This window comes from Bufo bufo, chromosome 3 (assembly GCF_905171765.1).
Source record: "Bufo bufo chromosome 3, aBufBuf1.1, whole genome shotgun sequence".
NCBI lineage: Eukaryota > Metazoa > Chordata > Amphibia > Anura > Bufonidae > Bufo > Bufo bufo.
Genome location: NC_053391.1, coordinates 543,156,858 through 543,184,817, shown reverse-complemented (window position 1 = coordinate 543,184,817; position 27,960 = coordinate 543,156,858). Strand labels below are relative to the sequence as shown.

Genomic DNA, 27,960 nt, shown 5'->3' with positions numbered 1-27,960 from the left:
CCTAAGGATTTATTCAGATGGCCGTATAGCACACTGGCAGCTCCGAGCGCTATGGGTGCAGTCGGAGGAAATCTCAGAGACTCCGATTAGAATAGGACCCGGGATCCACATAAAAGAGCTGAAGAGTGAATGACCCCATTGATTACAATGGGGGACTGCGTGCTGTTCAACTCTAGTCCGTGCAGACCTGACCACCACACAGATGGGAACATCACCAGTCGGTCTAGAGCCTAAAAGCAAGAATATATTAACACCCCTCCTCCCCTTTGCAGTTCAAGGAATTATCCAGGTTAAAGTGGTTGTCCCATCAAGATGCCCCTGGTCATTAGCCCTATTTGCTTATATACACCATAGAGGGGGACTGGTGTGCCAAATAAATGTGATGTATTTCCTGGTAGCTTGTACCTGAAAGCAAATGCTGAATGGAGGTAGAATTGTTTTTGAGAAACTCTTCATTGAAGCTTTCCAGATTCTTGTTGGTAAAGATATTCTTCATTTCATGTAAAAGCACTTTAAACACTATATCAGGTACATTACTGTGATCTGAAACTAGACGCATGAGAAATAATGAGAAACAGTCAGTTAGGTGAAGTAACAGCTCATAATGATGAAAACTACAGAAACTAAACACATACTGGAGCCCAGTGTGTGCAGGTTACCTGATTTTGAGAACCGTATTAAACATTCATGCAGCCATGGGTTATTTCTATCGATAGAAAAGGCTCTTTTCACAGACTGCAACATCAAGAGAAATTTTCCTATGACAAAAAAAATAAAAATGATGTCAGCATGATCAACCCTATTAAACCAGGCATCAAGCCTGGTAGGGTTGATCATGCTGAGTGAAATTGTATGTTTTTATCCTCTCTAGGGTTAATAAGTGCGGACATGTATAAATTTAGATATTTATGTAAATTAGGTATTTGGAGCACCAGGGGGCTGGCCACAGCGCTAGAAGCACCACTAGTGCAACCCCTCCTGTCCTCTCTGTACAATCCCCTCTCCTTTGAGTAACAAGGCTGGACATCTTTTCCAACCCTGTGTTCTCGTAGTAGTGTCGAGATTCAGTGACTCACTGCTGGCACAGTGAATCTGATGAGCTTGGAAAGCAGTACTCCTCAGATCCACTGCACAGGCGCCAAGTCACTGAGCTGACTCGGCGCTTGCTCAGTGGTTCTTCGGCTGCTTCCCAAGCTCAGGAATCAGCATCTAAATCACTGCTGCGAGAACACAGGGTTGGACAAGATGTCTAACCCTGTCACTCAAATGGGGAGCACAGGGTGTTACGCTAGCCGTGATTCGAGTGCTATGGACAGCCCCCTGGTGCTCTAAATACCTAATTTAAATAAATATAAAAGTAATTTATGTCTGCACTTATGAACCCTAGAGAGGAAAGATATATATCATTTTGCTCAGCATGATCAACCCTACCAGGCATTATGGTTGATTATGCTGACAGATGCTCTTTAAGTTACAAATGCACACGAAAACTTGAGAAAGAAATGTTATTATAATTTAAAACATTACAAGACTGAGATTACAGCACTGGATTAAGGATCTGTTCACATCTGCACTAAAGGGTTTCACTAAGCCTTCTCGTATTTTTGATGGTAGCTCTGTCAGTGTCTTTGGAGATCTGTCAGGAAACAGATTTGTTTGCGCTTTATAGCGTCCACTATAAAAGTGAGCCATGATATTAATGTGAACAGAGCCTAATACAATAAGAAAATGAAGAATAATATAGCTTTAATCTCTTGGTCAAACATCCCACCTTCTGTAACTATACACAATATTAATGATCCTTTTCTTTACCTTTTCTAAAATAGATCTCAAATGCCAACAAATGCGTCTGTATATTGTTAGATGCAAGGGTTTTCAACGGTGTAAGGAACTTGATTGCTTCTTCTAGCGGGTTTTCAGCCTGTTTTCATAGACGAGAAACAACAGAGAGGGTCTTTGTATGTCAGAAACATGAGACTTCATTTGATGGTCAAGAATGTCTAGCCCTACAGACTCCAGACTATTGGAACTATACAGTATATAGACCCAAATCATTTCGGAGGAACCATCTAAACATATGTGCAGTATCAGACACCACCCTACCCTTTCCAGTTTCTCAGGGACTAGCTCCTCTTTGGGTCCACTGGTCTCTTCTTCCTCTTCATCCCTCTTCTTCTTCTGATTTTTCTGCTGGCGTTCTCTCTCAGCGTGTTTCCTCTCTTCTTGTAGTTTGGCTTTCTTCTGGGCTCTCCTTTGCTTACTTAGCACTTTTTTAAGCTCTTTCGCAGAAAGGTTTTCTAAAACATAAAACAATATTGAAGTTCTTGTTTGACCCAAAGAACTTATAACCAACATAGGTCGGGCAGACACAGCTATAAACAGTCTAAAAGGGTCCAACCTAAACAGATGAAACATGCTGTGCTCATTAATTTCCCACAAAATATATTCTACATTTTTCAAACCAACGCGTTTTAATCCCCATTTGTTGCATGGGTTATTTTGAGTATTGATTGTGCCAGTTCCTCAAGGTTTAAGTTACTTTTGATGGGAGTAAAAGTCCTGTCTTTGGTACTTTTTCTCCCAAGAAAATAACCAAAACCTCACACAAACTGATGCCCAAAACAAAACTGCTCAGCTTTTTACATTTTTTGGTTCCTCTGACAGAACAGAAATACGTGAAACAGAACGCTGATGTGAACTTAGCATTACAGTGAATATAGATATTGAACGCAAACCCAAGCGCCCTCCAGTGGCGACTCCATGAGTTTAGAGAATTTGGAGCTTTATCGGAAGGACAGAACTCCAATCACTGAAAAAATTCATAAGGAGATTAATCAGGGCAGAATTTTGAACCTAAAATGATGCTGCATCAAATAATATTGATTGTTATGTTATGTTAATTTTATGTCCAAATCGATTATTTTACTAGACTGCTTTGTATATAAAGTTACATATTATGATGCACAGGGGTAGTCTGGGTGTAGAACACTGATGACCTATCCTCAAGATAGGTCATCAATATCTGATCGGTGAGGGTCCAACTCTCAGCACTCCCCCTGTGAGTGCCGCGGCCTCTTCCTAGGCCAGTGACGTCACGGTCATCGATCACATGGCCTAGGTGCAGCTCAGTGCAGTCCCATTCAAGTGAATGAGGATAAGCTACAAAACCAAGCCGTGCTGCTATACAATAGACAGTGTAGTGCTTGGTAAGCTGCAAGGAGGCTGATGGGTGGGGGAGCTGGGTGTTGGACCCCCTACCGATCAGGTGTTGATCATCAATACAAACATCCGCAAAAACTCCCTTTAAATTCCATAACATAGCAAAGTTACCATTCAGGGTCAGTGGTAAGCTAGGTGAGGACCCTTACCGGCAATATAATGCCCGCCATAAGCAGTGCTCAGCCAGTATCTGCTGCACAGGAGGTGAAGAAGTGTATTTGCAGGTCTTTTTATTTCAAGAGGAAAGAAATCGGAGTAAAATGTCACCGCACACACCTGAATTCACTTCCTGCTCTTTGCTCTCATTCATTAAGGGGCTTTCATGTAACTTAAGGTAAATTTCTATGGCAGTCCGGGCCGCTTTGAAATAGAAGGCGTGCTGACGCAAAACATCTTCCAGCCGCAGCAGATCCACGTAGGCGCGTAGTGTCATTTTCCTCATGCAATATGTGTGGAAATCAAACTGGTCATCAGTGATTTCAAAGAAATGCTGAAAGAGATGTAGATACAATGAAATTATACCGTGAATGTAACGGCAAATATAAAGAAGAATTCCATACATTCAATATCCGATTCAGAAATTCTGACGTTTGTCTCCAGCCACTACTAGACTAGAAGCAGGAGATGAGTTAGATTTGCATATTTAAGCAGTAGTTTAGGTTTTCCTCCTGGGCTCATGCACAGGACTGCGTTTTTCTTCAGTAAGCTACCCGTTTTTTACATGTATAGCATGCTGACCCATTCATTTCTATGGAGCCAAGCACACATCAGTTATTTTCACAGATCCGTGTGATCAGTCCACAAATCTCAGCCCAGATCCTATTTCTGTCCATATTTGTGGATGAGATTGGCCCTTTCTTTTGATGGGAGTGAAGAAAAAAAATAAAGGAACGCACTTGGAAGCAATCGTTTTTCACTGATTCATTTTGTGCCGACTGAAAATCAGATATGGCCGTGTGCATAAGGCCCCTATACACTGCCTGGTGTTCGGGGAGATTATCAGTAAGATGCCTTCGTATCTATGAACACTCATTAGTGGTATTCTGCCGGTGTAAAGGTGGCGCTGCTTACCCGATGAACGAGAGAAATCCTTGTTCACCAGGTAATAGGATATTTGGTATCATTGTATGCCAGCAGCAGATCATGGTGTCTAAACAGAACTCTGTTGCCGGCAAGAGATGATTCTGTATAGGGATAATCAATGGCATTAGAGATCTCTCCTCCCCATACTGCAGAGGGGATCGCTGCATGTAAATCCAGCTTTCTACTCCACTGACGAGAAAGCGATTGTCAGGAAGGAACCTAACTAATAAGAGAGAACATTTAATAATATGGTAACGGTCAGGTTCAGTAAGTACCGGATTATAGGAATCTAACTATATTTTCAAACACTGTGAAAACTAATAAGTGTATTTCCAGAGTGACAACTCATCACCTATACACAAGAAAGGTGACAAGTGTCAGACTGACGAGTGTCCCATGGATAGGACTGCCGTTGAAAGCTGAACTATGTACTCCACAATTTTTGGCAGTCCAATAGACTGTGAACGAAGTGGTGCATGCTCCAGTGATGTTCTATTCGAACAGGGGACATGGGACCCCCCTTAATCAAACACGTAACACCTATACTGTGCATATGGGCAGTTGTCATTCTGGGAATACCGCTTGAAGCTTGCAACACAGTAACTTGTGTGGAGTTCATTTAAAAAGGCTTCACAAGAGGTTTTTGGCTACTTTCTATGCTTTACGCCACTCTTTCTTTTGTAAAGTGGGTGGGGCTTAGCTGAAAGCACGGGGACACCACGGCCCGCCACATTTGAATCAAATCGTTTTTATTAAACAATAAATACATATTATACCATAATACAATATGTTGACTTTTTCTTTCTTTAAATTATCCACGATGCAGATTCAGTGAACAACAATACTCATAAGTATATCACCACTCAGTATTATCATGAATCCATACACTACATATACCTTTGCTAAAACATATTATGGGCAAAAAAAAAAATTACCAGAAACTTGACCTTTCCAAACTCCCTCCCCCCCTTACCCTACCCTAACCCCCCAACCCTAACATTGGTCTTGACCATCACATGACTAAATAACCACGTGGGTATGAGATAACCATTCAGTCCACATTTTTTCAAACTTCTGAGGGCACCCTCTCTTCACAAACACCCCTTTTTCGAGTACCAGCATGTCATGCACCTTCCGTTCAAACTCACTCAGTGTGGGCGGACTCCCCTGGATCCACCTCATAGCGATCAGTTTCCTGGCCACATATAGCAATCTCCCCGCAGCTACCCTAACCGGTTCATTTCCTCCAATTTCAGACACATACCCCAGAATACACACCTTAGGATCTTTTTGAATTCTTAATGTCAATTTACTATTAATCATCTCTACAACTTCCTCCCAATAATTAGCAACTACTGGACAAGACCACAACATATGTAATAAGTCTGCACCATCTTCCATACACTTTGGGCACTTGTCATCACCTCTTACTCCTATCTTTTTCAGGAACACCGGTGTTTTGTACACTCTGTGTATAATAAATAGTTGGGACAGTTTGCCCTGTTCACTTAGAGACACCTTGGGGACTGCTTCTAAAATATCTTCCCACATATCCTTAGACATATCCCCCACGTCAGCCTCCCACTTTTTCATTCTTGAAAGCGGATATCCCTCTAAGAATTTTTCCATTAGAAGAGCGTACACCTGTGATATTAACCCTCTTTTTCCCCCTCCCGACGGAAGAACAAGCTTATGGACCACCTCCATTTGAGCTATCACACATCCCTTCCGCATCGTGACCCCAAGGGCATGTCTTATTTGAAGATATTTATAAAACCACTCCTTGGGGATATTAAATTCCTGCTGCAGGCTTTGAAATGACTTACATGTCTTGTCCTTAATTAATTGTCCAATTCTCGTCACTCCATAAGTTTCCCAGTTCCTAAGTCCTGGTATGGCCAATAGTTCTGGCAACAAGTGGTTCTTTCCAATAGGTGAAAGTTCACTAATACCTCCCACTCCTCTTAGCAGCTTCACTTTTGCCCAAACTTTTTTCATGAGTTCAATCAGAGGAAGTTTTTCCCTCCCTGCATGCATTCCTAAACCTTCCAGAATGCCCATGAGGTCACGACTGCCCAGCCAATGCTGCAATATCTGCCCAGTCATATCCGGTGCTTGTAGATCAATCCATCCCTTAAAATGCTGACATTGGGAAGCCAAAAAATAAATCCATGCGTTAGGGACAGCTAAGCCCCCTTCCGACTTAGAATACTGCAATGTCTCCAGTTTGATCCTAGCCTGTCCATACTTCCAAGTAAGATCTCTAAATATAGAGTGAATTTTCTTAAATCTATCCAGAGGGATCCAAACTGGAGCATTATTCAGTATATATAACAGTTGGGGCATCATAACCATTTTTAAAAGGTTAACTCTACCTACCACCGAAAGAAAGAGCCTACACCATGACCTCACTTTAAGCCTAAAAGTAGCTAGCAAAGGGGATAGATTTAGTTCTTCAAAATCCGCTAGTCTCGGTGTTATATGTAATCCCAGATATTTAAATTTATCCACCCAGGGCACCAAACTATCTACTTGTCTGCCTACCAGGGCCTGCCCGTCAATTGGCATCAAAGAGGATTTCTGCCAGTTTATCCGTAGTCCGGAAAAGCTACCAAATCTGTCAATCAATGCCATGGCCGCATCCAGGGACGCACCAGTATCGCCCAAGAAAAGTAGGGTATCATCAGCGTACATAGCCACTTTATTATGCAGTTCACCATATCTAAACCCCTCTATACTTGTAGATAAGCGAATATGCGCCGCCAACGGCTCTATTGCAAGAGCAAACAATAAGGGCGACAGTGGGCATCCCTGTCTGGAACCCCTGGCGAGGGGAAAACAGTCTGATAATCCTCCATTAGCTCTAATTCTCGCCTTAGGGCTAGAATACAGAACCTGTACCCACTGAATGAACCGTTCACCAAAGCCCATAATTCTCAGGACCCCCCACAAATACCTCCATTCCACACTATCAAACGCCTTAGCGGCGTCAAGCGCAAGCAAGGCCCTGTCACCACCATTATCCGCCGGAATATTTAAGCTAGTGTACAGCCTACGAAGGTTAATAGCCGTTGATTTTCCTGGCATAAATCCCGTCTGATCCGGATGTACTATGGTCAGAATTACCTTGGACAGCCTGTTCGCCAACACCTTCGCCAGTAGCTTAACATCAGCCGTGAGAAGTGAAATTGGCCTGTAGGAATCCGGTATTTTAGGATCCTTCCCAGGCTTAGGCAAAACCACAATTATAGCTTCCTGCATCGAATGTGGTAACGAACCTGCCTCCAATGAGTGCTCAAACACCTTAAGTAATTCAGGGAGTAATATCCCCTGTAGTTTTTTGTATATCTCTACTGGGAGACCATCAGCTCCAGGGGCCTTACCACTTGCCATGTCCCCAAGTGCAGCTTCCAGTTCCTCTAGTGTAATCGGCTCCTCTAGCCTCTCTCTATCTTCTTCTGACAGCACCGATAACTGCGCCTCCTCTAGGAAATCCTTCAGGGCCTCATCAGAACTAGATCCAGTGGAAGTATATAGAGATACATAGAAGCTTTTTAAAATTCCTAATATTCCTTTTGTGTCCTGACAACTGTTCCCCCTGTCATCTCTCAACTCCTGAATACAAGAGGAGCCTCTCTGAGCCTGCGAGACCACTGACAACAAATGACCCACCTTCTCTCCTTCCTCAAAAGATCTCTGACGGTAAAAGCTTCTCTTTCTATCTGCGGCCTGTACCAGATGACATCTCAGCTGCTCCTGAGCAACCTCCAGCGCCTCACTACTAACCATGGTGGGGGATCTACTAAACTCTCTCTCAGCCTCGGACACTAGTACATGCGCCTTGACATCCGCCTCTCTGGTCCTGGATTTATGTTTGTTGATTTCTTTCATCAGAACTCCCCTCAGAAATGCTTTCATGGCGTCCCATACACCTGGTATCGAAGCCGACCCTGTATTGATATCAAAAAATTCCTTAATTTCCATAGAAATCCCAGATAGGTCACCCAACACATTCAACCAATGAGGATTACACTTCCACAGCCTCGGTCCCTGTCTGAGCACCCCCAGGCACAAGTCAATCTGCACCAGAGAATGGTCAGACAACGACCGAGGATGATAAACAACATCCCTAACTAGTGGTAGCATTATGTCGTTAACAAGGGCCAGATCTATACGCGATAGTGAATGGTGCGTGGCGGATCTACATGAATATTCACGCTTATCCGGGTTACGCCGTCTCCATACATCTTGCACTCCTACCTCACCCAAAATATTCCTGAGAGCCGCACTCCCCGGTGAACCACCTGCTCCCTCCACCCGGCATCTATCTAGGGAGTCATTCATCGTGCAATTAAAGTCCCCAACCAACAGCCACGGCAGCCCAGGGAAGTCCGCCACAAAGCCCATGATCTCTCTTATTAATGGGGAAGCAAACGGTGGAGGCACATACACAGACACCAGCACCAGCTGTATTCCATCTACCTTACACACCACACACACATACCTGCCCTCAGCGTCCACACACTCCTGCATATGTTCATACCTGATACTCCTATGCACAATCATACTTACACCTCTAGAATGAGAGGAATGAGTTGAATGTAACGCATGGATCACCCAATTTTTATTCATCCAGTGTAAATTTTCTCCTGTCAAATGCGTTTCCTGAAGACAACATATAGCCGGCTGAAACCGCCCCAGATACTGAAAAATACACTGTCTTTTCCGTGCTTCAGCCATCCCTCTCACATTCCAGCTTAAGATTCTAATCGCCTGTGACATGGTAAAATTTTAAACCATATTTGAATCTCACACCCCATTCAGATAACACTCGCTCATAGTTCAAGACCCTAACCTTCCCCCCCAACCTTTTCCCTACCCCCCCACCCCCCTCCCTCCCTCTCATACTCAGGTTACTGTAGCTGGGGAAACCTTTCCCTTTCTTATCCACTTCCCACATTAAAACAAGGCAATCCGAGAGCAACATGCCCTTCAACCTACAATAAGCATAACAATTTATAACACTTTTCCTCAGGTAGAGAATCCTCCCCACAACTGAGAAATACATTTTACTATCATTACCGCCTGCTCCCTCCTCAGGAACTACCATTTGGTAGCATTACATAATACACTCCCTAACTGGTGCAACATTTAAAGCAATCCTAGAGTGTAAATGCATATATAACTTGAACATAAGAAACGTATATCTGCCTCCTTCAAGTGTCCAGGGCCCCACTTCTCAATTGTCGCTCGTGGACGTCCAGCCACTGCGTCGCCTCCTCCGGATCTTCAAAAAATCTGGTGGATCCCAATGCCACCACACGCAGTTTAGCAGGAAACAGCATAGCGTACTGGACTTGTAGAGCTCTCAGCCTTTTCTTTATATCCATAAATCTGCTTCTCCTCCGCTGCACTTCGTTGGAATAATCCGGAAATATGGATACTTTCACCCCATTCAGGACCATCTCCTCATTGTCCCTAGATTGTCGCAGGATAGTGTCCCGGTCTTTAAAATGGAGTATCTTCGCCAGTATGGGACGGGGAGGTCTGCCAGGCGGAAGCGGCCGCATGGGGACTCTGTGCGCCCGCTCCACCGCATATAATGAGGATAGACCTTTTTCATGAAATAATTGGTGCAGCCATTTTTCCACAAATTCGGTGGCATTATCCCCCTCCGTCTTCTCTGGCACACCCACAATCCGCAGGTTATTCCTTCTGGACCTGTTCTCCAGGTCATCTGTTTTGGCGTATAACGCCGCTATATCTTTAGCAGATGATTTTGCCGCCATTTGCATAGGCTGGATAACGTCCTCAATAGTGGACACCCTCTTCTCCAATTCAGAGGTGCGTTCTGTGATTTTGTGTAGGTCATGCCTAATTAAAGACACATCCGACCTCAGGCTGCCAACCTGTACTGTAAGCACCTTCAGTGTGCTGTTACAACTGGCCACAGCGGCCATAATATCTTTTAGAGTAGGCTCTGCTCCATCCACAACTTTAGGGCCTACCGCGTCTTTTGCCGGCCGTGCAGGGGTTAATGGCGGCCAATTTACCGCGTCCAGGGTCTCCCCGTCGGTGGATTCATCCTCTTGTCCAGAGGAAACCTGAGCGTCCATCTCCTTCTCCTCAGCCCAGTCTCCCCCAGCACTCTCCGTGCGAGCAAACCTGCTCAGCTTTGCGGCAGCCGTCTGTCTCGTCTTGGGCTGTAAGGCCGGCCCCTCTTCTTCCTCGGCGCCATGCCGACTCTCCTCTGGCCTGTCACAGCGCGGCCCTTTACCGGACTTTCTAGGCATGTCGGGACTCAAAAGATCAGCACCACACTCTCCTGTCTCCTCTCAACCACCAGGTAGGCAAGGATCTGCGAAATAGGGGGTTGCTACCACTCTAAAATCAGGATGTCTGCAGGAGCTCAGTGCGGTGCGACCTACTCCATGCGCTCTCAGGCCACGCCCCCCACGGCCCGCCACATTTACAATAATGTACGCCAGAAAGCTAGAGTAGAAAGCTCAGGTCTATTTCAGTTTCTGGCACACGGCCAGCAGAAGATGTGACAGATTTATTACGAGGCACTGGACTGGAGCGTGAACGCCAATTATTAGTTAATGAGCCTCACTGTATGCGTCAATACCTAATATGTTTTTTTTTTCCCCTATTAAAGACATTCTCCAAGAATTAGGACGGGTCATCAGATAGGCGAAGGTCTGACACCCCACCACTCACCTGTTCGGTCGTAGCTCCGGAAATAGTTGTGTCCACTTCACAACAGACAAAGCGGTGAAGTTCCAGAGCCAGAGTTACTACATAACAGCAGATCAGCGGGGTGTCAGACTCTCGGCGATCAGATTGTGATGGCCTATCCTGAGGATACACCCTCACTTATAACAGGGATTAGCAACCTTCGGCACTCCAGCTGCTGTGAAACTACAACTCCCAGCATGCAAACTTAGTTGGGTGTTCTTGAAACTCCCAGAGAAGTGAAAGAAAGATTCTGGGAGTTGTAGTTTCAGAACAGCTGAAGTGCTGGAGGTTTCTGATCCCTGACTTATAACGTAGTGGACAAACTTTTTAATCTTGACGCACAGAAAACTTACCCTTTCAATTTCATAGCATTTCTTTAGGGCTTCCCCATACTTTCCCAGTCGCTGGTAAGCAGCGGCACATTCAGTCTGGAACCACATACACTGCATCTCATTCATATTGTCCACGGCTGGTGTCCCTTCCTGAAAGAAGCATGTCAGAGAAGAGGTTTTCTAAGAACGGACAGCTACTTGTGAATATATAATCTATGCCAGCGCAGCATGTACCCTTGTGAACTTTGAGCACATCTCTTCCGCCTCCTGAGTCAGATTGGCTCGCAGCATGTATTTCGCACATTTGGAGTTAATAAATCGGTCTGCAGTGTCCAGAGACTGAGCTTCATCCATCCACTTGGCAGCTTCTTTAAAGTTTCCTATATGCTGGGGATATTAAAGACAGATGAAAGTAAGTACTTCCCAAATCTTCTCTAACTCTGCACTGCAATGTACAGAACGCCACAAAAAAAATCATAATTAGAGTAAATCTAGATTTCAAACATTCAAGGGTCAGACAGCATTTTATTCTAATCTAAATAGGGTTCCATGTAAAGAACGTGTATTAATGGTACAGAGAAATGTTTGTGTTTCAATTTCTCAACATTTTAAGATCTCTGTTTGCTGTCAGTGAAGGAGAACATTCTTATTACATGTCCAGATAAAATACTACTCACAGCTGAGTGATGGATTCAGTTGCATGAAGTCTATACAATGCTCTGTGAGCTAAACACCATGGGCTCCACGCTCAGATTCATAGAAACTACTGTAGCAAACTATCGCGACAGTAAAGTCTGCATTGTAGTGAAAACTTCATGGTAAAAGATTGGGTTAAACTGTGGATTTTAACTAGTTGCTCTTTTTGTTAAAGACTGTTCCTAGAACTGCTTCTGTGGAACACTATTATTTTGACATTTGGTTTCCAATGCTGTTTTTTCTCACCAAAAATATAACTAATATGGCACACTGCAATTTGAATCCATTAAGCCGATTTTAGCTTTCTAGAGGTTGTTCAAGTTTTTGGACTGGAATGGAACGGAATGCATTTTGGTGCTCTCCGTTTCTTTCAGTTTTGTCCCCATTGACAATGAAAGGGGACAAAACTGAAGAGTTTTATTCCGCTATTGATATCCCATGTCGGATCTCAATAGCGGAATTGAAAACGCAGATGTGAAAGTAGTTGGTCATTGATCCAGGGAGTTATTCTGATTGCCTGTTACTAGCAGCATGCTGTACCTGTTGAATGGCACAGAGACAGTGTGGCCTCAGCAGTGACGTGTCCCCAAGTGGCACATCATGTGTTGCTTGGAAACAAATCACTGTGTCCAAAAAGCTAAACGCCCGCTTATAGACCCCATGTTTTTTTTTTGTTTTTTTTTACCTCCTAGCACTGTATTGCCCATCACTTTTTATCCCTTTTTTTTTAAACTAATAATTCTTATTTAATAACTTTTGTATATATATTTTTTTTGACATGGCTACATTCTTTAATCAGAATGGTTATTAAAGAGGTTGTTTCATCTAGGACTTTGATGGCATATTGCTAGGTTACACCATCAAAGTCAGTTAGGCGTGGGTCCCACCTCTAAGACCTGCACCTCCCTCTAAAATGGGACCCCAAGCAGTGAATGAGAGCGCACTGGGCATGCACGGCATGCTCTCCATGCAGAATTATGATCATTATTTTCAGCAGTCCCATAGAAATAAAGTGAGGGAAGCTGTGCACGCTTACCTGCTCTCCGCTCACTTCATGGGTCCCAGAGGTGGACCCGCACCTATCTGACATTGATGGCATATCCTAGCAATACGCCACCAATGTCTCAGATGAGACAACCCCTTTAAGTATCTTTAACATTTAAGGGACTTTTGCTTGTAGATTTTTAACTGTATTTAACCCCTTAAGGACCGGGCTCATTTTCACCTTAAGGACCAGGCCATTTTTTGCAAATCTGACCAGTGTCACTTTAAGTGCTCATAACTTTAAAACGCTTTGACTTATCCAGGCCGTTCTGAGATTGTTTTTTCGTCACATATTGTACTTCATGACACTGGTAAAATGAAGTCAAAAAAATAATTTTTTTTGCACAAAAAAATACCTAATTTACCAAAAATTTGAAAAAATTTGAAAAATTTCAAAGTTTCAGTTTCTCTACTTCTGTAATACATAGTAATACCCCCAAAAATTGTGATGACTTTACATTCCCCATATGTCTACTTCATGTTTGAATTGTTTTGGGAATGATATTTTATTTTTTGGGGAAGTTATAAGGCTTAGAAGTTTAGAAGCAAATCTTGAAATTTTTCAGAAATTTACAAAAACTCAATTTTTAGGGACCACTACAGCTCTGAAGTCACTTTGCGAGGCTTACATAATAGAAACCACCCAAAAATTACCCCATCTAAGAAACTACACCCCTCAAGGTATTCAAAACTGATTTTGCATACATTGTTAACCCTTTAGGTGTTGCACAAGAGTTATTGGCAAATGGGGAGGAAATTTGAGAATTTCATTTTTTTGTCTAATTTTTCATTTTAACCCATTTTTTCCACTAACAAAGCAAGGGTTAACAGCCAAACAAGATTGTATCTTTATTGCCCTGACTCTGCCGTCTACAGAAACACCCAATATGTGGCCGTAAACTACTGTATGGCCACACAGCGGGGCGTAGAGTGAAAGGTGCGCCGTATGGTTTTTGGAAGGCTGATTTTTATGGACTGGTTTTTTGACACCATGTCCCATTTGAAGCCCCCTGATGCACCCCTAGAGGAGAAACTCCCTAAAAGTGACCCCATCTAAGAAACTACACCCCTCAAGGTATTCAAAACTGATTTTACATACGTCGTTAACCCTTTAGGTGTTGCACAAGAGTTATTGGCAAATGGGGATGAAATTTGAGAATTTCATTCTTTTGCCTAATTTTCAATTTTAACCCATTTTTTACACTAACAAAGCAAGGGTTAACAGCCAAACAAGACTGTATCTTTATTGCCCTGACTCTGCTGTTTACAGAAACACCCCATATGTGGCCGTAAACTACTGTACGGGCACACAGTAGGGCGTAGAGTGAAAGGTGCGCCGTTTGGTTTTTGGAAGGCTGATTTTGCTGGACTGTTTTTTTTACACCATGTCCCATTTGAAGCCCCCCTGATGCACCCCTAGAGTAGAAACTCCATAAAAGTGACCCCATCTAAGAAACTACACCCCTCAAGGTATTCAAAACTGATTTTACAAACGTTGTTAACCCTTTAGGTGTTGCACAAGATTTTATGGAAAATAGAGACACAATTTCAAAATTTCAAATTTTTGGCAGATTTTCCATTTTAATATTTTTTTTCCAGTTACAAAGCAAGGGTTAACAGCCAAACAAAACTCATTATTTATGGCCCTGATTCTGTAGTTTACAGAAACACCTAATATGTGTTCGTAAACCGCTGTACGGGCACACGGCAGGGCGCAGAAGGAAAGGAATGCCATATGGTTTTTGGAAGGCAGATTTTGCTGGACTGGTTTTTTTGACACCATGTCCCATTTGAAGCCCCCCTGATGCACCCCTAGAGTAGAAACTCCAAAAAAGTGACTCCATTTTAGAAACTACGGGATAGGGTGGCAGTATTGTTGGTACTAGTTTAGGGTACATATGATTTTTGGTTGCTCTATATTACACTTTTTGTGCAGCAAGGTAACAAGAAATAGCTTTTTTGGCACGTTTTTTTTTTTTGTTATTTACAACATTCATCTGACAGGTTAGATCATGTGGTAATTTTATAGAGCAGGTTGTCACGGACGCGGCGATACCTAATATGTATACATTTTTTTTTATTTATGTAAGTTTTATACAATAACTTCATTTTTAAAACCAAAAAAATGTTTTAGTGTCTCCATAGTCTAAGAGCCATAGTTTTTTCAGTTTTTGGGCGATTATCTTGAGTAGGGTCTCATTTTTTGCGGGATGAGATGACGGTTTGATTGGCACTATTTTGGGGTGCATATGACTTTTTGATCGCTTGCTATTACACTTTTTGTGACGTAAGATGGCAAAAATGGCTTTTTTTACACTGTTTTTATTTTTATTTTTTTTACGGTGGTCATCTGAGGGGTTAGGTCATGTGATATTTTTATAGAGCCGGTCGATACGGACGCGGTGATACCTAATATGTATACTTTTTTTATTTATGTAAGTTTTACACAATCATTTCATTTTTGAAACAAAAAAAAATCATGTTTTAGTGTTTCCATAGTCTAAGAGCCATAGTTTTTTCAGCTTTTGGGCGATTATCTTGAGTAGGGTCTCATTTTTTGCGGGATGAGATGACGGTTTGATTGGTACTATTTTGGCGTACATGCGACTTTTTTGATCACTTTTATTACCTTTTTTGGGAAGTAAGGTGGGCAAAATTTCAATTTTCTCATAGTTTTTATTTTTTTATTTTTATGGCGTTCACCGTGCGGGGAAAGTAACATGACCGTTTTATAGATCAGGTCGTTACGGACGCGGCGATACCTAATATGTGTAGTTTATTTTATTTTTTTAATTTTTATTCAGTGATAAATGGTTTTTTTTTTATCTTAACTTTTTTCACTTCTTTTTACATTTTTTTGACCCAGACCCACTTGGTTCTTGAAGATCCAGTGGGTCTGATGTTTGTATAATACAGTACAGAACAATATATATTGTTCTGTACTGTATTTTACTTACACTGAACAGATCTGTGCTTTTAGCACAGATCTGTTCAGCACCATGGACAGCAGGACGCCTGAGCAGGCGTCCTGTTGCCATGGGAACCCTCCCCGTCTGCTCAGAACTTCGCAGACGGGGAAGGGTAAGCACGGGGCTGAGGGGGGCTCTCTGGGAGCTCTCTCCCTCTCCATCGGGGGGCTGCAAAGGCACAGCAGCCCCCCGATGGAGAGGGAGGGAGCTCCCTGACGATGACAGTTAACTTTTTCCATACAGCGGTCCGTACGGACCGCGGTATGGAAAGGGTTAAACGGCTGACATCTGCACAGATGTCAGCCGTTTGTACCAGGGTGCCAGCAATGTGCTGGCACCCTGGTATAACCACTAGACACCAACGATCATTCATGGGGAGGCGGGCGGGGGATCGCGATCCCGCCTGCCGCACCGCCCGCCTCCCGCAACGCCCCCACCGCATGCGACACCCCCCCTGCACCACCCGCCGGCATCAAATCATGCAGGGGTGCAGGGGGGGGTGAATAATAATGATTTTAGCCACTCTAAAGTTTCTGATCCCCGCGGTCAGGGACCGCAGGCATCAGAAACTGCAAAAAGCGCAGCAAACCGCAGGTCTGAATTGACCTGCGGTTTGCTGCGATCGCCGACACGGGGGGGTCACATGACCCCCCCTGGCGTTGTCACAGGATGCCGGCTGAAGGATTTCAGCCGAAATCCCGTTCCGTTTAACCCCTCGGGCGCCGGAATACAGATTTTAAGTCAGGACGTACCGGTACGTCCTGTGTCCTTAAGGACTCGGGAAATAGGGCGTACCGGTACGTCCTATGTCCTTAAGGGGTTAAAAGGTCAGATGTCAATATGACAACGTGCTAGAGCTCTTTTGTTAGTACCTAGGCTGACGTATGAAACCAGTAGCCCTGGTGATTGCAATGCTGGAGCTGGTGATGAGGTGACAAAGGGAGTCCTTTACCTTTATGAGCACCCTGATCTGCATTGATCACAGTGCAGAAAGGGATAAATGGACGAATGTGGAAGTTTCTCCAATGCCTGGCTTTAGTGTTGCAGGACGGCTGTCAACTAAAGCAGCCCTCCAGCAAGTGAGTGATTGGGCACAGCTTAATTGCGCCACACCATTGCGTACATGTACCTGAGAATGCGGGAAGGGGTTAAAACACATACAATTTGAAGGAGCATTTTATAATCCTCATTGACGGTTATGCAACATCTAGACACTGGGTATTTCGAGCTGCGGAAAACCTTAGCAAAAATTAGTTCTGAACTACAGGACACAGAGATTTGCCAAGAGTGCAGGTAGTAGCAAATTGTCAGCTGTGCGCAGGACTAGGCCTCTAGGGTTGGAGCCTCCAGATGTAAACAGGACTCCTTTCTATACTGACAGCAGATATCATGAAAGTGGTGGAGAACCGAAAGCTGCAGACCTTTTCATCATACAATACCGTACATAATAAATAAAAGGTTTTCTAGTTCCAACCCCTCCGCTCAAGTAGCAGTCAGAGTGTGTGACTCACTTTTTTATGAACTGCTTTTGTTATACCGCAAAATGTGTGCAGCCCCAGCCTAAAGATGATGAACGATTACAAAGTAGGTAAACATCAAAGGGGTATTCCCATCTCAGGCATTCATGGCTGCAATCGGAATACCCATCGTATTTGGAGGTGAGCCGGCTGTGCTATGTCCATAACACCCAGAGCAATGAATGGGGCTAGGAACAGAGCACAACCAGCTCAGTTGTTTCCATAATCCTGGCCACCTAAGACATTCACATACCACAGGTATTTCTGATCTCAGACATGAGTGACAGAGATGGGAATACGCCTTTACATATACGCTTTATAACTTTACCTTATAGATTTTAGCTTTCATATAGAAGAGTTCTATTAATGTCGGAGTGCTGGCAATGGCAGCATTAATATAGTCTAATGCCACCGACCACTGACCAAGCTTATCAAAGTGCTGTGCTAAGAAATAACGAACCCACAAAAGGGTTGTGGGGGGTTCTCGCTCCTCATCGTCTGCAAGAGGAAAAACATAGTATTTTACACACAGCTAATCCGAGAAGTCAATCACATAAATAACAAAAGCACCGTGGATTAGGATACAAAAGCACAGTAACACCGTATTTCATGTACATCTACTACAATGCCATTATTATTTTCTATTTCAAAGAAGTTATTGACTTTTTCAGTAAAGGGAGAGTGAGAAGACAAACGGTGGATTCTCTGCAGCAGAATGGTGTGATGCCTTGGACGCAGCTTAGGCAAGGTACTGGCTCTGTATGGAGACTTACTGGAAGTGCTCCATGGTAACGCTGGTCTGTTGAAGGAAAGCTAGTACCCTGCTTAAGCTGCATCCAAGATATCGCACTGAGCCAGCCACAGTCCTACTCCATACTGATGGACCCCGAAACAGCTGTCTACAGATGGATATATGGCCTGCCTATTTGACCTTGTCATGTCCCTTGTCATGTCCCAAGACTCATAGGGAGCCGCTTCCACAAGGTGGCACTGGTTTTCTTTTCACAAGTGATACCTCTTTGCATATTATCTTCTCATTGAGCATTGCCAATTAGTCTCCATACCATGGACACTTCCAGTAACTCTCCACACAGGGCTGGTCTCTTTATGGAGAGCCAGTACCTAAGCTTTACATTACAAAGGCTGAAAGCAGCTGGATGCCCACTGCAATGCTGCCTAAAAAAACAGCCCAAAAAACGAATGCGGATAGGCATAATCTATACATGGCTACAACATTCTAAGGAATTGGTCATGTTTGTACAAGTTCTTCAGTGATCAAAAAAATCCGTCCATTCGGACTCTGACCTCATGTCATGGAACACCCCGGGTTTATTGAGCTCAATGAGCATTCAATGGTGAAATATGACAATGTAATGAAGGAAACAGAAGTGATCCCCTGTATAGGTTGGACAACCACATCCAAATCCAGAAAAGTGCAAAATCCCTATATTTAAAGGGTTTTCCCCCTTCTTACCTAACCCCCCAGAGCATGTGGTACCTAATGAAAAAAAACATACCCACCTGCTCCGTGCTACATCTCTCTGGCATCATACTGCGATCTTCCAGTACCTGCCCTGTTTACTTCAAGTTAGGGTACGGACAGGGCCACATGCTTCACTGCAGCCAATGACTGGCCTCAGCGGTGACGTGACCCAAAAGTGACATGCCACTTGGGGACATATCAAGTCCTCATCTTTTTTTCAGCATGTGTCCATGCAAAGTTTCAGCACTTAAGCCAAAAAACGATGAGTGGACAAGTGGTGAACAAACCTGAAAGATTTTTGTATCCTGAAGCCTGTGCGCTGTAGACTTACTACCAGGATTCTATGTATTTCTTCTAGACATCACCATACATTGGTCAATGACTTATCCAGTGCATGCACAGAATGCGATAGCTGCCACCCAGTCTAGATGACGTATTGAGGGAACTTACCTTTGGCGTTAAATAAGCTGCATGTTTTCAATGAGTTTTCAAAACCAATAACAAGCTCCTGTGTAATTAATACCTGGAAAACAAAATGCATAATACATATATGTATATAGGTGCTGCAATGCATGTTACAGCTTTTCCATCCATGCACTATTTGAGTTGATGGAAGCCATATTACCTCCGGAATGGATTAGCCATTTACAATACAGTATTTTGACATACTAACTAGAACCATACTCTCACTATCGCACACAGAATCATACATTTACCTTCTCGGCACAGCCGTATAGTGATTTTATGGTTGTAAACAATGGCGGGCAGCCTTTGCTAAAGTTAATTCGTAAGAACTTATCCATTCGTTCCCTAAACTTGCTGCCTAGAAAAAGGAAAGAACAATTATAGTCCATGTGCCCTGAGAGTAATGTGTACATGTGTCAGATCAATACACAGGACACAAGGCCTTCTCTGACAATAGACACATCATGGAAATCACACAATCTTCTGCTGCTCCAGTTGGATGCAGTGAGGCCGGCCCCATAGAAGGTGAACATCATGTACTGAGCCCACACACCTGGACAAAACTGTAACCCTTAGGATACCGGAGGTTTTTTCATTTTTGCGTTTTCATTTTTCTTCCCTATTTTCCTTGAGCCATAACTTTTTTATATTTCTGGTCACATAGCTGTATGAGGGCTTATTTTTTGCGGAATAGGTTGTACTTTCTAATGCCACCATTAATTATGGCATAAAATGTAGTGGGAAGCGGTAAAACAAATTCCAAAAAGGGTGGAATTGGAAAAAAAACTCAATTCCTTCACCGTTTTACGGGTTTTGTTCCCACGGCGTTTCGCATACGGCAAAACTGACTTCCATTCTCTGGATCAGTACGATTACAACGGGTACCCCATATGTATAGGTTCTTTATGTCTAAATAGTGTAAAAATAAATTTAAACTTTGATAAATTATATATTTTTTTTTACATCACTATATTCTGACCCCCATAACTTTTTTCATACAGTCAGGTCCATAAATATTGGGACATCGACACAATTCTAACATTTTTGGCTCTATACACCACCACAATGGATTTGAAATAAAACTAACAAGATGTGCTTTAACTGCAGACTGTCAGCTTTAGGGCTCATTCAGACGGCCGTATGCTGTCCGCAAAAATACTGAATGCTATCCGTTTTTTTGCGGATCAGCAAAAAAAATGAAACATGTCCTATACTTGTCCGTGAAAATCAGGACATGGCCCCATTGAAGTCTATGGGTCCGCAAAAATACTGAATGCTATCCGTTTTTTTGCAGATCCGTTTTTTTGCGGATCCGCAAAAAAACGGAGAGCATTCAGTATTTTTGCGGACAGCATACGGCCGTCTGAATGAGCCCTTAATCTGAGGGTATTTACATCCAAATCAGGTGAACGGTGTAGGAATTACAACAGTTTGCATATGTGCCTCCCACTTGTTAAGGAACCAAAAGTAATGGGACAGAATAATAATCATAAATCAAACTTTCACTTTTTAATACTTAGTTGCAAATCCTTTGCAGTCAATTACAACCTGAAGTCTGGAACGCATAGACACCACCAGACGCTGGGTTTCATCCCTGGTGATGCTCTGCCAGGCCTCTACTGCAACTGTCTTCAGTTCCTGCTTGTTCTTGGGGCATTTTCCCCTCAGTTTTGTCTTCAGCAAGTGAAATGCATGCTCAATCGGATTCAGGTCTGGTGATTGACTTGGCCATTGCAAAACATTCCACTTCTTTCCCTTAAAAAAAATCTTTGGTTTCTTTTGCAGTATGCTTTGGGTCATTGTCCTTCTGCATTGTGAAGGGGCGTCCAATGAGTTCTGAAGCATTTGGCTGAATATGAGCAGATAATATTGCCCGAAACACTTCAGAATTCATCCTGCTGCTTTTGTCAGCAGTCACATCATCAATAAATACAAGAGAACCAGTTCCATTGGCAGCCATACATGCCCATGACACTACCGCCACCATGCTTCACTGATGAGGTGGTATGCTTAGGATCATGAGCAGTTCCTTTCCTTCTCCATACTCTTCTCTTCCCATCACTCTGGTACAAGTTGATCTTGGTCTCATCTGTCCATAGGATGTTGTTCCAGAACTGTGAAGGCTTTTTTAGATGTCGTTTGGCAAACTCTAATCTGGCCTTCCTGTTTTTGAGGCTCACCAATGGTTTACATCTTGTGGTGAACCCTCTGTATTCCCTCTGGTGAAGTCTTCTCTTGATTGTTGACTTTGACACACAATCACCTACCTCCTGGAGAGTGTTCTTGATCTGGCCAACTGTTGTGAAGGGTGTTTTCTCCACCAGGGAAAGAATTCTTCGGCCATCCACCACAGTTGTTTTCCATGGTCTTCCGGGCCTTTTGGTGTTGCTGAGCTCACCGGTGCATTCCTTCTTTTTAAGAATGTTCCAAACAGTTGTTTTGGCCACGCCTAATGTTTTTGCTATCTCTCTGATGGGTTTGATTTGTTTTTTTCGGCCTAATGATGGCTTGCTTCACTGATAGTGACAGCTCTTTGGATCTCATCTTGAGAGTTGACAGCAACAGATTCCAAATGCAAATATCACACTTGAAATGAACTCTGGAACTTATATCTTCTCATTGTAATTGGGATAATGAGGGAATAACACACACCTGGCCATGGAACAGCTGAGAAGCCAATTGTCCCATTACTTTTGGTCCCTTAACAAGTGGGAGGCACATATGCAAACTGTTGTAATTCCTACACCGTTCACCTGATTTGGATGTAAATATCCTCAAATTAAAGCTGACAGTCTGCAGTTAAAGCACATCTTGTTTGTTTATATTCAAATCCATTGTGGTGGTGTATAGAGCCAAAAATGTTAGAATTCTGTAAATGTCCCAATATTTATGGACCTGACTGTACTTATGTCTACTGAGCTGTTCAAAAGTGGCAATCAATACGGCTGCATTTCTTATTGTAATGTTTGTAAAAATGAACACATAACCGTAATTAAAATAAGAATTATCTTGATTAACTGGTTACTCTGTAAAGTCTGATTTTGCCTATGCATCACCTTCTGATTGGTAAAGGTCTGTTAATATTTTTATTATTGAATCCAGCAGTTTCTCGGCGAAAGACCAAGAGCATTGTCATTTTACTATGGCCAATGTACTTCATGTACAGGTACTTGCTACCATTTTATACAGCTATTACCTGTAAGGAAGTTTAAGATCAATCTTCTTGGGGAAACTGCTCTTGGATGTCGCTCACAGAATTCATCATAGATCTCAAGTCGTTCTTCAGTGGTAGCTAGGATGAGAAGAATTAAAGTTACATCAGACTATAAGGATCAGTTCCAGTCCTAATTCTAAGCGACTGATGACAGCCTCTCTATCGTAAAACATATCCAGGTATTCTAAGAACAGGAGAGCTGTTGATTTCTTATAACCTGCCATCAAAATGGACTGAACACAAATGATTGGCTTGGAACACACATGATCGATGCACATTATTATATTTACCAGGATGCAAAGCTTTCTCTATATTTTCATAGTATTTCCAGTTTTCAGGATTACGATTAATAAGTTCTCTCAATACTTCAGTAGCTTCTTTCCATCTTCCAAGCTCTAAGTAAACTTCACCTTCAAACATATAGAGGGGTTAACACTTAGACAATTAAAATGTAATCCAAATTGTGCACACTATTAACAGTTCTATTCATTCTTCTTCAGGTAAGGTCAGATGCGGACGTAGTAGATACTGAACTGCAGTGTAAATGCTGAAGTGCAAGAACGGTACTAATAAATAAAGGGAAAAAAATAAGAAGGGCGAGATGTACATATATAACTATTTGTCTGTCACGTGGCCTGCACACCTAAACACGGCTTAGGACTAGTGTTGAGCGAACCTGTGTTTTAAGTTCGGCGTCTAAAGTTCGGGTTTTCAAAGATTTGCCTAAAGGGAACCTGTCAACGGAATTTTGGGTATAGAGCTGAGGACATGGGTTGCTATATGGCCACTAGCACATCCGCAATATCCAGTCCCCACAGCTCTGTGTGCTTTTATTGTGCAAAAAAAACTACGATTTGATACATATGCAAAAAATTAACATAAAAGAGTCATATCTTACTTGTGTGACCAGAGAAGAGTCATATTTTCAAGCTCTGACTCATCTCAGGTTAATTTGTATATGTATCAAATCGTTTTTTTTACACAATAAAAGCACACAGAGCTATGGGGACTGGATATTGTGGATGTGCTAGCGGCCATCTAGCAACCCATGTCCTCAGCTCTATACCCAAAATCCAGGTGACAGGTTCCCTTTAATGGATTCTAAATTCCGTTATGGTCCGTGGTAGTGGAATCCATAACGCGATTCTTCGATAACCCGAACTTTAGACGCCGAACTTAAAACACAAGTTCGCTCAACACTACTTAGGGCGCAGCTGTGATTCTACTTAATAGAAGGGTCCCTAGTAATAATGGTCCTTTTATACTTGCTGATTCACAGGCAATTATCAGCAACAAACCGTTCATTCCTGATCATTGCCTGATCGATGATCATAGGGGAGCACTGCATTTGTATGCATTATTCATCACCTCTGTAACAGGATGAGTGATCGCTACTGTAATCATTCATCCCCATACACATTCACTGTTTGTGGGCAGCAGATCACTGTTTCCAGAGGGCGATGTGCTGTCCAGAAACCATGTGTCACGTAAGTTGGGGAATAGTGCAGCTCTAAACTCCACCCGCACCACTGTCTCTAATTACTTGGACAATCTGCCCTAAACTGCGTCCTCCAACTGGTCGACGGTCCCTAACCTGGATAAGTGCATGGGACCTAAACTAGAGGGAAAAGAGAAGTCAGACAGGCCAGGTCAGAACTAGAGAATAAATGTCAGAACCAGAATTTAAAATCCAGTCGTTGTCAATACCAGGAGATCACATCAGGATTCAAATCGGCAGTCAACATCAAAGTCAGGAGTGGGTCAGTGGTCAAAAATCCAGAGGCACAAATAGCAGAGCAAAGCACCCTTATGTGGCAAGGAAGACCAATCACAGGCAACTGTGGCCAGCAGTTGCCTGCTTAAATGCCCCGCCAACAGGAAACACATGACACTGGCACCGAGAGCTTGACTGGCCTGGCATTCCTGCTCCCTGATAAGCTGACCAGACCCATAGCGAGGCTAGGATCGCAGGCAGGTAAGTACATGACACCATGATTTTGGGTGAAAGCCGAAAGATACGATTACTTGAAGAACAAGCTTTTGCTCGTTCATTGGGTGATGCCGGCACATTTACATGAGAAAATTTATTTCTACAAACGTGAGACAGAAAGACACATGCTTTGTAGCTGTTGCAATGATTTTATGTACTGTATATGTATCCATTTATATAGCATGCATGTATGTATGCCTGCCCCCCATCCCATCCTTGGCTAAACATTACATCAAAGGGTTCGTTGGAGGCCATGATCATGTTGTAGGTTGAGAATAGCTGCTTAATTTTTTTTTAACCATTTTGAACAATCTTGAATTTTTGTGAAAGTCTGTGGAGAAACCCCTATAGCATTCACCCAGACACTGAATAGTCATGAACACACTTACCTTTGATTTCTTCCACCTGAAGTTTGTCACAGATTTGTTTCTCATAAACCTCAATGTGATCCAAGGACTCTTGGAAATGGTTTGCTTCTCTCATCACCTGGTTCTGGTACAAGATTAATTCACTATATTCATAGTCTATTTTATTTGGAGGTACCTAATAAAAAAGAAGAAATATATTTCAATAAGCTTGGTAACTTGACACTTTGTATCCTAATTTTTGAAGATTGCCCAACGATCTTGAACAAGTATTTGAGACAACATGAATGATAATTAATATACAGGTGAAACTCAAAAAATTTGAATATCGTGCAAAGTTAATTTATTTCAGTAATGCAACTTAAAAGGTGAAGCTAACATATGAGACTCATTACATGCAAAGCGAGATATTTCAAGCCTTTATTTGATATAATTTGGATGATTATGGCTTACAGCTTATGAAACCCCAAAGTCACAATTTTGAGGTACCCTTTGCTCAGGGGGTAAGGATTAATTAGCTGATTAGAGTGTGACACTTTGAGCCTAGAATATTGAACCTTTTCACAAAAGTATAATTCTAAGTTGCATTACTGAAATAAATTAACTTTTGCACGATATTCAATTTTTTTCAGTTTCACCTGTATACTTTAAAAATTCTTATATTGAAAAGCTTAATATAGGTGGCTTTTTTAGGTTGGCTGGGTGGTGATGGAATTACATAACAGTTATTGATTTGGGACAATCAGTCCCTATGTGGACAACCACAATAATTATAGTTTTCTTTTTATCAGCATACCATTACTTCAAAGGGGTTGTCTTACTTCAGCAGATGGCTTTTATCATGGAGGCTAAGTGAATACAAGGCACTTACTAATGCAGTGTGATTGTCCATATTGCCTCCTTTGCTGGCTGGATTCATTTTTTCCATCACATTAAACACTGCTCGTTTCCAGGGGTTACGACCACTGCTGCAGCGTGAATACGAGGTCGCCGGGACAGAGGTTGCTGCACATGCGTGCCTATGTGCGCTCCCACGGTCCCAGCCACCAGAGAGGCCAGCACTTTTTCCTATGGTGTGCAAGCACAAGGTCACAGTCCCTCAGATGACTGATGTCAGGAAATCAAGGAGATTGGTTGAGCGTGGAGGAATCTAACAGCCTCCTTGATTTCTCTTGATTCAGTGTTGATAGGTTTTCTCAGCTGTTACTCAGTGGTCATCACTTCTACCCTTTATAGTCTCACCCCACCCTTCTGACTATGCGGTTGATAGGTAGTCAGGGCCCAGATTAGAGTTGTCTAGGAGGTGACCTGTTTCTTCCCTAGTTTCCAGGCCCAGTTAATGTTCCCCTTCCCTCCTGTGTTCACTGATTGTGACATTATCAACCTCCAAAAAAAACTCAATTTCGTTCAGGTCAGTGCAGCTATGGATCCTATGTCTGTACTGGTCGAACATCTGCAGGGACTGTCTTTGGAGGTAGGTGACCTCCGCGCGACAGTCTTACGGATTCAGAGACCACAGGCGGCTGGTTCCGATGGTGGATACCAGGCCTGCCTTGAACCTGAGGTTGCCCTCACAAACAGATTTTTATGGGGGTAGTGACAATTTCATTCGGTTCAGGAAATCGTGTAAAGTGTACTTTAAGCTGCGTCCATACTCTTCTGGGGATGAGTGTCAACGTGTGGGTATGATCATTTCTTTGCTTAAACGCTTAATCCCCAAATTACTATTGGTGGTGTGGGTGGGGATCAAGAAAACTTACTTTTGTCATTTACTGGTAGTACCCGATTTATCCTGTCTGCCGAGGTGGCGCTAGAGTCCAAAACTGTGGAAATCGAGGTATTTATCGACAGTGGGGCTGGGGTTAACCTGATTGATGGACAGTTTGTTCGTATTCATGGGTTGACTACTAATGCATTAGAGAGAAGCATTTCTGTCTTTGCAATTGACTCAGCACCTCTCACCCAAAAATGCCTGTCGCAGGTGGTAAATGACATCCATTTAAGAGTGGGTGATTTCCATCAGGAATCTGTCTCATGTCTGCTCCGATGGTTTTGGGCTTACCAGGGTTAAGCAAACATAACCCTACCATCGACTGGCAAGCGAGACAGATTCTCGATTCGAGTGATTTTTGCATGGATAACTGTCTTAATGCGTCTTTCTCTGTGGTCACCACTAAAACTGTACCCTCGTTCATTTCCGAATTTTCTGATGTGTTTTCTGAGAGTGGTAATCATACTCCCGATGCGGGGATAACTCCTGTTTGTCCCGTCAATCTTATTCCTAGAGCTAAACTGCCCAAATCTCGGTTGTATAATCTTTCGGAGCCCGAAAGAAAGGCTATGCAAGAGTATGTCACCGAGAGCTTGGCGAAAGGTCATATCAGACCATCCAAATCTCCAGTGGCTGCTGGGTTGTTCTTTGTAAAAAAAAAAAAAAAAAAGATGGTACCCTTAGACCATGTTTAGACTTCCATGAGCTCAACTGTATTTCTGTCCGTGATTCTTAACCCCTTCCTTTGATTCCGGATTGGTTTAGTCAGATTGTCGGTGCCAAGGTGTTCTCTAAATTGGATCTGAGGAGGGCATAGAATCTAGTAAGGATCAGGGAGGGGGATGAGTGGAAGACCGCATTTAATACCCCTGAGGGTCATTTTGAAAACCTGGTCATGCCCTTTGGGTTAAACAACTCTTCAGCAGTTTTTCAACACTTTATCAATGACATCTTTCATCATCTGGTGGGGAGATTTGTTGTTGTATATCTGGATGACATACTAATTTATTCTCCAGACATGGAGACTCATAAGGATCATGTGAGACAGGTGTTACAGATCCTAAGAGAGAATAA

General features: G+C 42.8%; 1 protein-coding gene across 2 annotated transcripts in view; it reads right to left on the bottom strand.

The window, feature by feature from the left end:
• The window catches only part of NAA16 (N-alpha-acetyltransferase 16, NatA auxiliary subunit), a 62,926-nt gene that overhangs the window by 5,377 nt on the left and 29,589 nt on the right, over positions 1 to 27,960 (bottom strand). Inside the window, exons 6-18 of one of the 2 annotated variants that reach the window (XM_040425399.1) lie at positions 25,140 to 25,293; positions 23,051 to 23,170; positions 22,743 to 22,838; positions 19,798 to 19,904; positions 19,532 to 19,604; positions 17,927 to 18,096; positions 11,607 to 11,759; positions 11,394 to 11,522; positions 3,496 to 3,709; positions 2,104 to 2,297; positions 1,813 to 1,921; positions 660 to 758; positions 406 to 549 (exon numbers count right to left, since the gene is read on the bottom strand). In XM_040425399.1, coding sequence (XP_040281333.1) covers positions 406 to 549; positions 660 to 758; positions 1,813 to 1,921; positions 2,104 to 2,297; positions 3,496 to 3,709; positions 11,394 to 11,522; positions 11,607 to 11,759; positions 17,927 to 18,096; positions 19,532 to 19,604; positions 19,798 to 19,904; positions 22,743 to 22,838; positions 23,051 to 23,170; positions 25,140 to 25,293 — 1,762 coding nt within the window. Of the gene's footprint in view, positions 1 to 405; positions 550 to 659; positions 759 to 1,812; positions 1,922 to 2,103; positions 2,298 to 3,495; positions 3,710 to 11,393; positions 11,523 to 11,606; positions 11,760 to 17,926; positions 18,097 to 19,531; positions 19,605 to 19,797; positions 19,905 to 22,742; positions 22,839 to 23,050; positions 23,171 to 25,139; positions 25,294 to 27,960 lie in introns of those variants that run through there. The other variant, XR_005777694.1, reaches the window with a different exon arrangement.